Source organism: Esox lucius, chromosome 1, assembly GCF_011004845.1.
Source record: "Esox lucius isolate fEsoLuc1 chromosome 1, fEsoLuc1.pri, whole genome shotgun sequence".
Classification (NCBI taxonomy): domain Eukaryota; kingdom Metazoa; phylum Chordata; class Actinopteri; order Esociformes; family Esocidae; genus Esox; species Esox lucius.
In genome coordinates this window covers 13,947,125-13,960,167 of record NC_047569.1, presented here as the reverse complement: position 1 = coordinate 13,960,167, position 13,043 = coordinate 13,947,125, and the positions used below count along the sequence as shown (strand labels likewise).

Below are 13,043 nucleotides of genomic sequence, written 5' to 3'. Positions count from 1 at the left end.
GATTACAGAAAGGAAAACCGAAGAGAAGGCATGGTTTTTGTCCTGTGGTACATTGTTTGTGATTAGATTTTCCCTCTGATAAAATGGAGGCGGTGGAAATGCTGGCAGTAGCCCTACCGGAGATGGATTAGGACCACACTGATAACTGTGGGGTAGTGTGCTGCAGATGTTGATGCATGGATGAAGCTGGTTCAGGAAGGTCTGTGGTTGTGTTTGCATTACATACACCGTGTGCTGCAAATTGTCTTCCTATGGGTGTGCTGCAAATAACATTTCTGTCGTATGAGCATTCTTTGTAAAGCGCAGTGTCTTTTACGATGTTTCTATTGTGTGTGTTTGGGTCTATGTTTCATGTTCTTATGGCTACCAAGAGGGGCAGAGACCCATGCATTCCTTTCAGATCGTCAATGTCTATGGAGTCTGTTTCATTCTGTATAGAATTTACCCAACCCAAGGATCTAGCACCCAAACATAATGGAACAATAATCTGCAAGTGTGCATGTTGTTTGCATCATCATGTCCTGCTGTACGAGGGTTTCGTAGCTAGAGTTTATTTTGAGTTTGTTGGTCACCCGAAGGTCACAGTGGCAGCAGAAGGTGTGGTCCAGTTTCCATCTACGTGCTGAGACCTCCCCAATGCTCCAACCACAGCAGTAACAGCAGCCGTCAGGTTCCCAGCCTCCCCCTTGAGGACCTCAGGAGGCGCCGCCGGGGAGATGATCTCGGCCAGGGTGACGTAGGTGCCGGCCAGGAACCCGATGAAGCCCACCACAGCAATGAGCAAGTCCTTGACCAGCATGACTGGCTTCAGTGGCCGGTCTGAGAAGGTGATGAGCTCCACCAGGGGAGGGAGGACCAGTGCCAGGGTACTGCTGGACACAGCACCCACCAGGGAGATGACCAGGTCCAGACGAGGAATCAGCACAGCGAATGAGACTGGAGATAGGACAGGAGGAGGAGGAAAAGGAGAAAGAGAGAGGAGAAAAAGGAGGAAGAGAGGAAGCAGAGAGAGAAAGAGAGGGACGGGTTAGTGAAGGGGGGTGGAAAGGTAAAGTACAACAGGAGATAAGGAATGAAAGGGAAAAAGAGAGAGTTGGGTGAGAAGATGACAGGTGGGGAGATAAGACAGGAGTCATCAACCAGAGCATGGAAGCAGATGAGTAGAAATACTTAAATCAATCTTCTAAACATGCATGCCACAACACCAGCCCTTCACATATACAATATACACCAGCAGCCATGGGGAGGAACCAAATCTCCCATCCCTATCCACCTTTCCAAAAAGTAACGCGATGCAGCCAATCAACATAAATGTTTTTGAAAGGAACGCCCGGCCGCTTACAGACACTAAAACACAGATCACGCTCTGTTACGGTTGCTTTGCTAAATGTCCATTTCAAGTGGTTGATGTTACAGTCAGCAGACATGCCCCACTGTCAGAGATGTTGCTGCTGCTAGAACAATGGATCCAAAAAGGCACGGAAGAGGAAGGTAGAGCGAAGGGCGGTGGAAAGGTTAAGAGAGAGAGAAGGGGGTGGGACTGGTAAAGAGAGAGCAAAAGAAGGGAAAGACAGGTAGAGAGAGATGTAGAGAGGAGAAGAAGGGGAAGACAGGAGGAGACGGGGGAGAATCAGGGATAGCATGTGGGGGGGTGTAGGGGCATAGCAGGCAGATTGCGCTGCAGGGTTTCTAAGCGGTGTACACACTGCACCATAGAGATCCTATTAAATTACTGGGAATGATTCTAATTCCTAATTTTATGCACAGCATGCACCCCTAGATCTGCCGTTTCAGGGGAAAGTCACAGACACCAACAACATCAACAGAGAAACACTGTGACTAGTCTCATCCAGTTCTATCGAATAGTAATTTTCACAGGAGAGAGACTCTGGGGAGGCATGTTAACATGTTTGATCTCAGATCCAAACAGCAGGAGCAAATTGCAGAAAGTTCCCCTTTGAAGCATTCCTTGTCCAAATCCGCAACTGTAATTAAATGTGATGACATTTTGGCATACAATTATGTGTGACTTAAACATACAGTAAGATAAAAAACCTGACCAATCGTTGTTTAATATTAGCTAGTTTTCCATCCACTTGGTGAAAGACTTCTAACCAAATACCTCCACGTGAATAAAGATTTAGCATTTTCCCACCAATGTTATTTTTTGTTCACTTAAAGGGATATTCAGCACTTGTTAATGCTTGTAATAGGGAAATTAACGTCTGGAGTGATTGGAATGTTTTCATTCTGACATGCATGTAGCTATAGCTCACAAGGACAGATGGCTATACTGGGTCTTCTGGGGGTATTTTGAAGTGCACTTTTTTTTCTCCAATCTTGGCACATGCTATAGCCAACAACTTGCAGAATCATTAAAGGTGGGTTAGCCTAGGTGATGAGATGAATTTTTTAGAGCTTTTTTTTTGGTCAGTCGGTCAAGGATCTATCAGCATGTCACCAGAATGTCCAAACACTGTGCACTTCCACCAGCCTGTGAAGTTCTTAACTCATCCTAACTGAAACTGGATAATCTGGAGACCCCTACAACACAGAGTATCATCATGTGGCTCCAGGTTTGCTTCAATATGACAGTTATTCAATTAACGTATAGGCATTTCAACTGCCATTTCTCACATAATTAATTAGCCTATACAGACACAAAAATATCCATGTTGAATGCACAAAATTCATTAATTCATTAATTTTCTTCCGCTTATCCGGGGCTGGGTCACGGGGCAGCAGTCTAAGCAGAGATGCCCAGACTTCCCTCTCCCTAGACACTTCCTCTAGCTCTTCCGGGGGGACACCGAGGCGTTCCCAGGCCAGCCGGGAGACATAGACCCTCCAGCGTGTCCTAGGTCTTCCCCGGGGTCTCCTCCCGGGAAGGCGTTCAGGAGGCATCCGGAACAGATGCCCAAGCCACCTCAGCTGACCCCCCTCGATGTGGAGGAGCAGCGGCTCTACTCTGAGCTCCTCTCGGGTGACCGAGCTTCTCACCCTAAGGGATCGCCCAGCCACCCTGCGGAGAAAGCTTATTTCGGCTGCCTGTATCCGGGATCTTGTCCTTTCGGTCATGACCCAAAGCTCATGACCATAGGTGAGAGTAGGAACGTAGATTGACCGGTAAATCGAGAGCTTCACTTTGCGGCACAGCTCTTTCTTCACCACGACAGGCCGATACATCGACCGCATTACTGCAGAAGCTGCACCGATCCGTCTGTCAATCTCCCGTTCCATACTTCCCTCACTCGTGAAAAGACCTCTAGATACTTAAACTCCTCCACTTGAGGCAAGAACTCTCCACCAACCTGAAGTGGGCAAGCCACCCTTTTCCGACTGAGGACCATGGCCTCGGATTTGGACCGCTTCACACTCGGCTGCAAACCGTCCCAGTGCGTGCTAAAGGTCCTGGTTTGAAGAGGCCAACACGACAACATCATCCGCAAAGAGCAGAGACGAAAATCGCGTGGTCCCCAAACCTGACACGCTCCGGCCCCTGGCTGCACCTCGAAATTCTGTTCATAAAAATTACGAACAGAACCGGCGAAAAAGGGCAGCCCTGTCGGAGTCCAACATGCACCGGGAACAAGTCTGACTTACTGCCGGCAATTCGAACCAAGCTCCTGCTTCGGTCGTACAGGGACCTGACAGCCCTTAGCAAAGAACCCAGGACCCCATACTCCCGAAGCACCCTCCACAGGATGCCGCGAGGGACGAGTCGAACAGTCGAATGCCTTCTCCAAATCCACAAAACACATGTGGATTGGTTGGGCAAACTCCCATGAACCCTCCATCACCCTGTAGAGGGTATAGAGCTGGTCCAGTGTTCCACGGCCCGGACGAAAACCACACTGTTCCTCCTGAATCCGAGGTTCTACTATCGGATGTATTTTCCTCTCCAGTACCCTGGCATAGACTTTACAGGGGAGGCTGAGAAGTGTGATCCCCCTGTAGTTGGAACACACCCTCCGGTACCCCTTCTTATAAAGAGGGACCACCACCCCGGTCTGCCATCCCAGAGGCACTGTCCCCGACTGCCACGCGATGGTGCAGAGGCGTGTTAACCAAGACAGCCCCACAACATCCAGACACTTGAGGTACTCGGCGGATCTCATCCAACCCCGGTGCCTTGCCACCGAGGAGTTTCTTGACTACATCAGTGACTTCAGCCCGGGTGATGGACGAGTCCACCTCTGAGCCCTCAGCCTCTGCTTCCTCAATGGAAGACGTGACGGCAGGATTGAGGAGATCCTCGAAGTACTCCTTCCACCGCCCAACGACATTCCCAGTTGAGGTCAACAGCCACCCACCTCCACTGTAAACAGCGTTGGTAGGGCACTGTTTCCCTCTCCTGAGGCGCCGAACGGTTTGCCAGAATCTCTTCGAGGCCAGCCGATAGTCCTTCTCCATGGCCTTACCGAACTCCTCCCAGGCCCGAGTTTTTGCCTCCACAACCACCTGGGCTGCAGTCCGCTTGGCCTGCCAGTACCCGTCAGCTGCCTCAGGAGTTCCACAAGCCAACCAGGCTTGATAGGACTCCTTCTTCAGCTTGACGGCATCCCTTACTTTCGGTGTCCACCCCTGGGTTCGGGGATTGCCGTCTCGACAGGCACCGGAGACCTTACGGCCACAGCTCTGAGCGGCCGCTTCGACAATGGAGATCCAGTCGAGGATCCAGTCGAGGCTCTGCCGGAGGTGGGAGTTAAAGATCTCTCTGACAGGAGACTCGGCCAGACGTTCCCAGCAGACCCTTACAGTACACTTGGGTCTGCCGAGCCTGTTCAGCTTCCTCTCCTGCCATCGGATCCAACTCACCACCAGGTGGTGATCATTTGACAGCTCTGCCCCTCTCTACCTAAGTGTCCAAGACATACGGCCGCAGGTCAGATGAAACGACAACAAAGTTGATCATCGACCTACGGCCTCGGGTGTCCTGGTGCCACGTTCACTGATGGACACCCTTATGCTTGAACATAGTGTTCGTTATGGACAAACTGACTAGCACAGAAGTCCAATAACTGAACACCACTCGGGTTCAGATCAGGGGGGCCGTTCCTCCCAATCACGCCCCTCCAGGTGTCACTGTCGTTGCCCACGTGGGTGTTGAAGTCCCCCAGTAGAACGATGGAGTCCCCAGTCGGAGCACTTTCCAGCACCCCTCCCAGAGACTCCAAGAAGGTTGGGTACTCTGCACTGCCATTCGGCCCGTAGGCATAAACAACAGTGAGAGACCTATCCCCAACCCGTAGGCGCAGGGAAACTACCCTCTCGTTCACCGGGGTAAACTCCAAAACATGGCGGCAGAGCTGGGGAGCTATATGCAAACCCACACCAGCCCGCCGCCTCTCACCATGGGCAACTCCAGAGTGGTGAAGAGTCCATCCTCTCTCAAGGAGTGTGGTTCCAGAGCCCAAGCTCTGAGGTGATCCCGACTATCTCTAGTTGGAACCTCCAACCTCACGCACGATCTCAGGCTCCTTCCCCGCCAACGAGGTGACGTTCCACGTCCCTAGAACTAGTTTCCGTGTCCAGGTATCGAGTTGTCTAGGCCCCCGCCTTCGACTGCCGCCCGATCCTCTACGCACCGACCCCTTATGGTCCCTTCTGCAGGTGGTGAGCCCACGGGAGGGCAGCCCCAAGTCGCTCCTTCGGGCTGAGCCCGGCCGGAACCCGTGGGGAAAGTCAAAATTCTGTCGACAATATTGTACTATCAGCCCATTTCCATCAGCCTGGTCGTGACTTTTCTGTGCCAGGTCTACCAGTAATTTCCCCCCAATATGCAGCCTGTCAATCAGATTCAATTGAATTTAGCTTTCAAATGCAAAGCGCTTTAGTGTGACATTATGAAACGAAATGGATTTGGTTTAGTTTCACAAAAGCCCAGCCACCCTTGTAAATAAGCTGTTATTGTGACAAAGTTGTGACTCAAATTCATATGCTTTTTGAAGCATAAATGCTAGTTTTCCACCATTGCATTTCATGTGCATCTCACTGCATGCATTAATTCATTGCATTCAATTGGAACCTTATTGAGGAAACATTTGAAAGAGAACCTGCTGTGTATACAATATGAATGAGATGCTGTTCCTCAGATGACCACCCAGGTAAAATCAACACTACTGCAGAGCCCTCAGAAGTGTTGTATTGTGTGTGTCTCTGTGTGTGTGTGTGTGTGTATGTATACACTTAGTATACATATAGGCCGAGACATCATGGCCTAAGCTGAGAACATAATACTGTAATTATAAAGAAATGTAACATGAAATGAGCCATGGCCACATTCATCGATTAGCTCAAAAGACACACTTTAGTGAGCACATAACTTAAGGTCGCATCTGCTCTCTTAGCCAAAACCCTCCCTCTATAAAGACCTGGCTTACGGCCTTGATCCCATTAACCAGATACATTAAGCCTGTTTCAATATTAATAGAAGACACCATTGCAGTCTGCGTGGTCCTGACTCTTGGTGTGAGAGGGGCAGCGTATGTGTTGTATGACTATGTATTTTTCTAATACTATTCTGATACATTACAGTCACCATTACCTTATATTAACGATTAACATTTGTTTTACCTTATTAGACATTTTCGGGCTTGTTATTTCGTTTGTTTTCACAAAATATACTAACATGGATAATTAATGCTTGATGGGCCATTCTATTACTATTTTAAAACAAGTGTATGTGTGAACATAGATAGTATCTATAATTTCTTGTAGATACTAGTGATGTTCAATTCGGTTTTATCCAAGCAGTCCACAGAGGAACAGACACTAACAACACCAACAAAGAAAATACTGTGGCTGGTCCCCTCCAGTTTTATCTAACACAAATGTTCACAAGAGAGTGTCAGAGGAGTCATGAGGTAGTGTTTAACACAGAGGCAGAGACGCAGACACACACACATCCCTCAGAGACAAATTGTTGACAATTAATAAAAAAAAGTAAAACACAAATTGCTTCGAAAATAAGTCATGACTATTACACAATTCAGCCTTTACTGCAATGAATATAATCTATTTATTTTATAGTGTGCACCTGATGAATCGACCAATCTTAATTTATATATGGATAGTTTGTAATCCAAAAAGTGAGATATTTTAACCAGGAATGCCACCATTAGTATTTTTTGCTTTGGTTTTCATATCTCTAAATGTGTTCAATATGTTTCCATGGGTTGTTTATTTCCAGAAATGGTGTTGACACACAAACTGTAGCATTCAATTGCAATGCCCCCCCCAGGACCCCACTGGAAAACTGCCATGCTTGGTTCCTGGCAGAAACAAGTTCTGAGAATCGCTGATACGCAGTGCTTTTGGAAAATATGAATACCCTTTCACTTTTTGTAATTTATCACTGATTAAATATATATAAATAAAACAAGACGGGAGTCATTGGACCAGGCGACCTTCATCCAGTTCTCCAAGGTCCAGTTCAGATACCCACGTGCCCATTGTAGGTGCTTTTGCTGTCAGTAGGCTTTTATCTACATAGGCGTACAGAGGTCCATTATCAGCAAAAATCTGTCCTGTGTTCCAATGGCACGATGTGTTTGCCAATCCAAGTTTATAATTTCAAAAGGCTATATGGTCATTAGAAAACCCTTTTGCAATTATGTTAGCACAGCTGAAAACTGTTATGCTGATTATAGAAAGAATAAAACTAGCCATCTTTAGACTAATTGAGTATCTAGAGCATTAGCTTTGATTACAGCCTCAAAATGGCCAGAAACAAATAACTTTTTCCTGATACATATCAGTCTATTCTTGTTCTGAGAAATGAAAGCTATTCCAATGCGAGAATTTGCCAAGAAACTGAAGATTTCATATTACTGTATACTCACTTCACAGAACAGTGCAAACTGTCTCTAACCAGAATAGAAACAGGAGTGGGAGGCCCCAGTGTACAACTGAGCAAGAGGACAAATACATTAGTGTCTAGTTTGAGAAACAGATGCCTCACAGATCCTCAGTTGGCAGCTTCATTGAATACTACTCGCAAATAACCAGTCTCAATGTCAATAGTGAAGAGGCAACTCCAGGATACTGGCCTTCTAGGCAGAGTAGCAAAGAAAAAGCCATATCTCAAACTGGCCAATATAAAGAAAGGATTAAGTTAAAAGAACACAGAAACTGGACAGAGGAAGACAGGGGGGGGGGGGCAGCATCCCAGAGTCGCCTCTTCTCTCAGATGCATACTATATCCTTTGATCATCCTTGAGATGTCTCTAGACGACCTGTGACAAACTCCATTGACATGATTTAGAAATGTTCACACCTGTCTATTTTAAACACTTGTGAGGAATAGCCAACCATACTAAACCAAATGTAACAGGATAGGTGGAAAAATAAACAAGCTCAATACAGAGGAGAATATTGAGACTTCTCTTTTATGTCATCTTCTTTTCTTTGTTTTAACTAATGCACCAAAAACACAGCAGTTAAAAGGTTGACTTTACCCGAATAAAAAAAATAAATGAGTGGATTTTTACTCCGGCAAAGACCAAACAAACAGTATTCCTCTTCTCTATAAACAGAACAAAAGAGACAACTGGGCTTTTGTAAACAAAGGCGAGGAGACAGTAGCATGTAAAGTGTTCATATTGGGTGTGTAGTGTAATATCCCAATGCATTAGTAGTGTAAGTGTAATAATAAAAGTGGTAAACAGGTCATTCCCGAGACTTCTCATTGTGTTGTTGGCTGTTGTTTTATCTCCCTCCGATTGCTTTACTTGGCAGGGAAGTAGCTTAACTCTCCTTGATGTCCACCTCGATCTCAGCCCCCTGAATGCCCAGAATGGCCTGGTTTTCATGGCAGAGAAACAAGCCCAACTAACAATGACAGGTGTATGCAATTGTTATCTGTCCATACTCATCTGCCATGATTTGGATATCCGTAGGATCTAAATGTCACCTGCCCTTGGTCAGGCAGGTGACCATGAACCCAATGGCCACTCTAACAGAGCTTCAGAGCTTTGCTTCAGAGATAGGAGAACAATCTAGAAGGAAAACCACATCTATAGCACTCTGTCAATCAGGGCTTTATGGTAGTGGCTAGATGGAAGGCACTCCTGTGTAAAAGATATAACATGATGTCGGAACGACTCTCAGATCCTGACAAAAAATATGTTCTGGTCTGATGAGACCAACATAGAACTATTAAGCAAGAATACCAATCTGGGGAAAACAAGTCACCACTCATCACCTGGCTTATAACATCTCTAGGGTTTATCATGGAGGTGGCAGCATCGTGGTATGGGGATGCTTCAAAGTGGCAGGGACTGGGCGAGAGGTCTTTGAAGAAAACATGATTCAAAACGCAGATACGATTCCTCTTTCAGCATAACAACGACCCAAAAGACACAGCCAAGACAATGGTGGAGTGGCTTTGGGACAAGTCTGCGAATGTCCTTGAGTGGACCAACTAAATCCCAGACTTGAACCCCATTGAACATCTCTGGGGAGACCTTAACATCACTGTTCACAAACACTCCCAATCCAATCTGACAGGGCTAGAGAGGATCTGCAAGGATGAATGGGTGAAATTGCACAAATCCAGGTGCGCAAAGCTTGTAGAGGCATAACCAAGATGACTCAAAGCTGAAATCACTGCCACAGGGGCATTTCATCAAAGTACAGAGTGAAGTGTCTGAATACTTATATACACAAGATACACTCACCTAAAGGATTATTAGGAACCTGTTCAATTTCTCATTAATGCAATTATCTAATCAACCAATCACATGGCAGTTACATGGGGCTGTTTTTCTGCAAAGGGACCAGGACGACTGATCCGTGTAAAGGAAAGAATGAATGGGGACATTTATCGTGAGATTTTGAGTGAAAACCTCCTTCCATCAGCAAGGGCATTGAAGATGAAACGTGGCTGGGTCTTTCAGCAAGACTATGATCCCAAACACACCGCCCAGGCAACGAAGGAGTGGCTTCGTAAGAAGCATTTCAAGGTCCTGGAGTGGCCTAGCCAGTCACCAGATCTCAACCCCTTAGAACATTTTTGGAGGGAGTTGAACGTCCGTGTTGCCCAGCGACAGCCCCAAAACATCACTGCTCTAGAGGAGATCTGCATGGAGGAATGGGCCAAAATACTAGCAACAGTGGGTGAAAACCTTGTGAAGACATTGCCAACAAAGGGTATATAACAAAGTATTGAGATGAACTTTTGTTATTGACCAAATACTTATTTTCCACCATAATTTACCAATAAATTCATTAAAAATCCTACAATGTGATTTTCTGGAGAAAAAAAAACTAATTTTGTCTCTAATAGTTGAAGTGCACCTATGATGACAATTTCAGGCCTCTCTCATATTTTTAAGCGGGAGAACTTGCACAATTGGTACCTGACTTTTGCCCCACTGTACAAACACCATGTCTCCTTAGTTGTCTTGTCTACCCCTCCCCATTACCCCTTTTAACTTCTCCTTGTTTCCATGTCCCCTGATATTTTATGTCCCTCTCCCAATATCACTTTTTATCTTGTCTTCTCCTCTCCATATCCCCTGTGTTATCTTTTTTACCCTGTCCAGGTCACCTGTATTATCCTGTTTCTCCCAAACCATATTCCCCGTTGTCTTGTCACCTCTTCCCATATCCCCGGTGTTATCTTGTCTTCCCCCTCACCATATCCCCGGTGTTATCTTGTCTTCCCCCTCACCATATCCCCGGTGTTATCTTGTCTTCCCCCTCACCATATCCCCGGTGTTATCTTGTCTTCCCCCTCACCATATCCCCGGTGTTATCTTGTCTTCCCCCTCACCATATCCCCGGTGTTATCTTGTCTTCCCCCTCACCATATCCCCGGTGTTATCTTGTCTTCCCCCTCACCATATCCCCGGTGTTATCTTGTCTTCCCCCTCACCATATCCCAGGTGTTATCTTGTCAACCCCCTCACCATATCCCCGGTGTTATCTTGTCAACCCCCTCACCATATCCCCAGTGTTATCTTGTCAACCCCCTCACCATATCCCCAGTGTTATCTTGTCAACCCCCTCACCATATCCCCGGTGTTATCTTGTCAACCCCCTCACCATATCCCCGGTGTTATCTTGTCTTCCCCCTCACCATATCCCCGGTGTTATCTTGTCAACCCCCTCCCAATATCCACTGTTTAATCTGGATTCCCCATTACCATATCCCCTGATCTTGTCTCCACCCCCAATATCCCCTATGTTGTTATCTTGTCTCACCCTTCCAATATAACCTGTGCTATTTTGTCTCGCCCCTCCCAGCCCCACATCATCCTCTCAATCTTTGAATCTCATTCTCACTCAGATACAATAGTTCACTTCTATCTCTTATTCTCATCTCCTTTCTGCTCCCATTCCCCTTACATTCTCACTAAGAACCTGTTTAGACTGCAACAATTGATAACAATATATTTTAAATAAAATGTAGCTAATAATTAAATATGACTCTATATGACTAATCTATATGAGTATAGATTGCAAAAAATTATTGCTGGGCCAAAGGTAAAATGTAAGGTTCTGTCGATTCTGTTTGTAACGTTGAGAAGGAACTTACTTTACACTCATTCCACTTCAGACCTCAGAATTTCTCCTTTTCAGACAATAACAAAAACACAAATGTGTGCGTAAGTCTTGTTAATCAAGATGCAGCTAATTTGTTTTTAATGTGTAAAAACTCTCCAAAGTATGGTATCAAGGCCAAACATCCCATTACCCATCGTTTAACCTGCTGACAGCAATCAAACCAGCACAGTCCAATATCATTAGCTATCCCAGCACTCTGTACTGCAGTGTAACAGCAATAACCCTTATCCCAGCTCTGCATACTGTCTCCACCTCTACCCTTCCCTATCTTTATCCCAAATTCCATTAAAATTCCTAGGCATCATCATCTCCTGCAATCTCAGTCAATCACCAAGGTGGCACAACAACCTCGGCTCCAACACAATCTGGTTTGGGCCTGCATGTGCTCACTGCAGGGGTAAACTGCAATACATTGTATGGTCTGCAGGAAGGGTCACTGGCTGACATTTGCCCTCCGTGGAGGTCCTATATGACACGTTGTTTAGAAAAAAATAAAAGTATTATAATCGAGATCATAAACTACTCCCCTGACAACGTCACCACCGAGTAATGTGATGTGGCTACTTTAATGAAATAGTGGCAGTTCTAATTAACCAAATTATAGCAGCTATTTCAGCAATGTACCATTTCAGATATTACTGCTAGTGGAGCAAATTATTAAACTTAGTTTGACATTTTTTGGAAAGTTTCTCTTTGTAATGCATCTTTTCTTATAGTGGTCACATGGTTTAAAATAATACATTTTTATATGCTATTTAAGCTTACTTCATGCTGTGGCAAAAGTAAACAATGGCATATTGTAGATTATTTTATCTGCATCCTCCTAAACTAAACTAGACATATTTGTCTGAAAATGATTTAGTTGTTATATAAATATAATCAAATATAATCATAGCTAGCTAAGCTAACCAGCTGGAATATATCGCCTTACCCTAGCTGTGTCTACTAACATTAGCTAAATATTATAAACTGGTACTTCACAAAGGCTAGCTGACTGTTACAAAACGGCCAACATTACTAATCCTGTATCTAAACCTGCCAATGCTGCCCTACATGGCTTGATCAGGGTCCATAAGGGACTGCAGGACAGGAAAGCAGTAGCATCCGAATATGCTGCCTTGTTTAGGGGGGGGGGGGGGGGGGGGTGACAGGAGTGGTGCGTAGAGGTGAGGGGGAGGGAGTTGGAGAGAGGGAGCGGGAGGCAGAGAGAGAAAGAGATATAAAAAGCTCTGTGTTAGAATTCCAGCACCACTTTGGTGCTCAGTGCATGTCAGCTGTAATTACTTTTTGTCTCCTGCCGATGCAGGAATGTTATTAGGATGCCTACACAAATCAAACATCAGCTGTAGTATGGGTGTGTGCGCACGTGCACGCGTGCGTGCTAACACCCCGACATTTAAGCTCCACTAGAAAAAACTGCTGAAAACAAACTTGTTAACATTTTTGATGCGCGTACATGTCTGTGGATGAGA

General features: G+C 45.6%; 1 protein-coding gene across 4 annotated transcripts in view; it reads right to left on the bottom strand.

Moving 5' to 3' along the window:
- Positions 1–210: 210 nt before the first annotated feature.
- Positions 211–13,043, bottom strand: part of slc36a4 (solute carrier family 36 member 4) — a 199,370-nt gene continuing 186,537 nt past the window's right edge. For all 4 annotated transcript variants that reach the window (XM_020049188.3, XM_013136965.4, XM_020049186.3 and 1 more), the window contains one exon: positions 211–936. In XM_020049188.3, the coding sequence (XP_019904747.2) occupies positions 569–936 (368 nt within the window). In that variant the 3' untranslated portion in view covers positions 211–568. The remainder of the gene's footprint in view (positions 937–13,043) is intronic.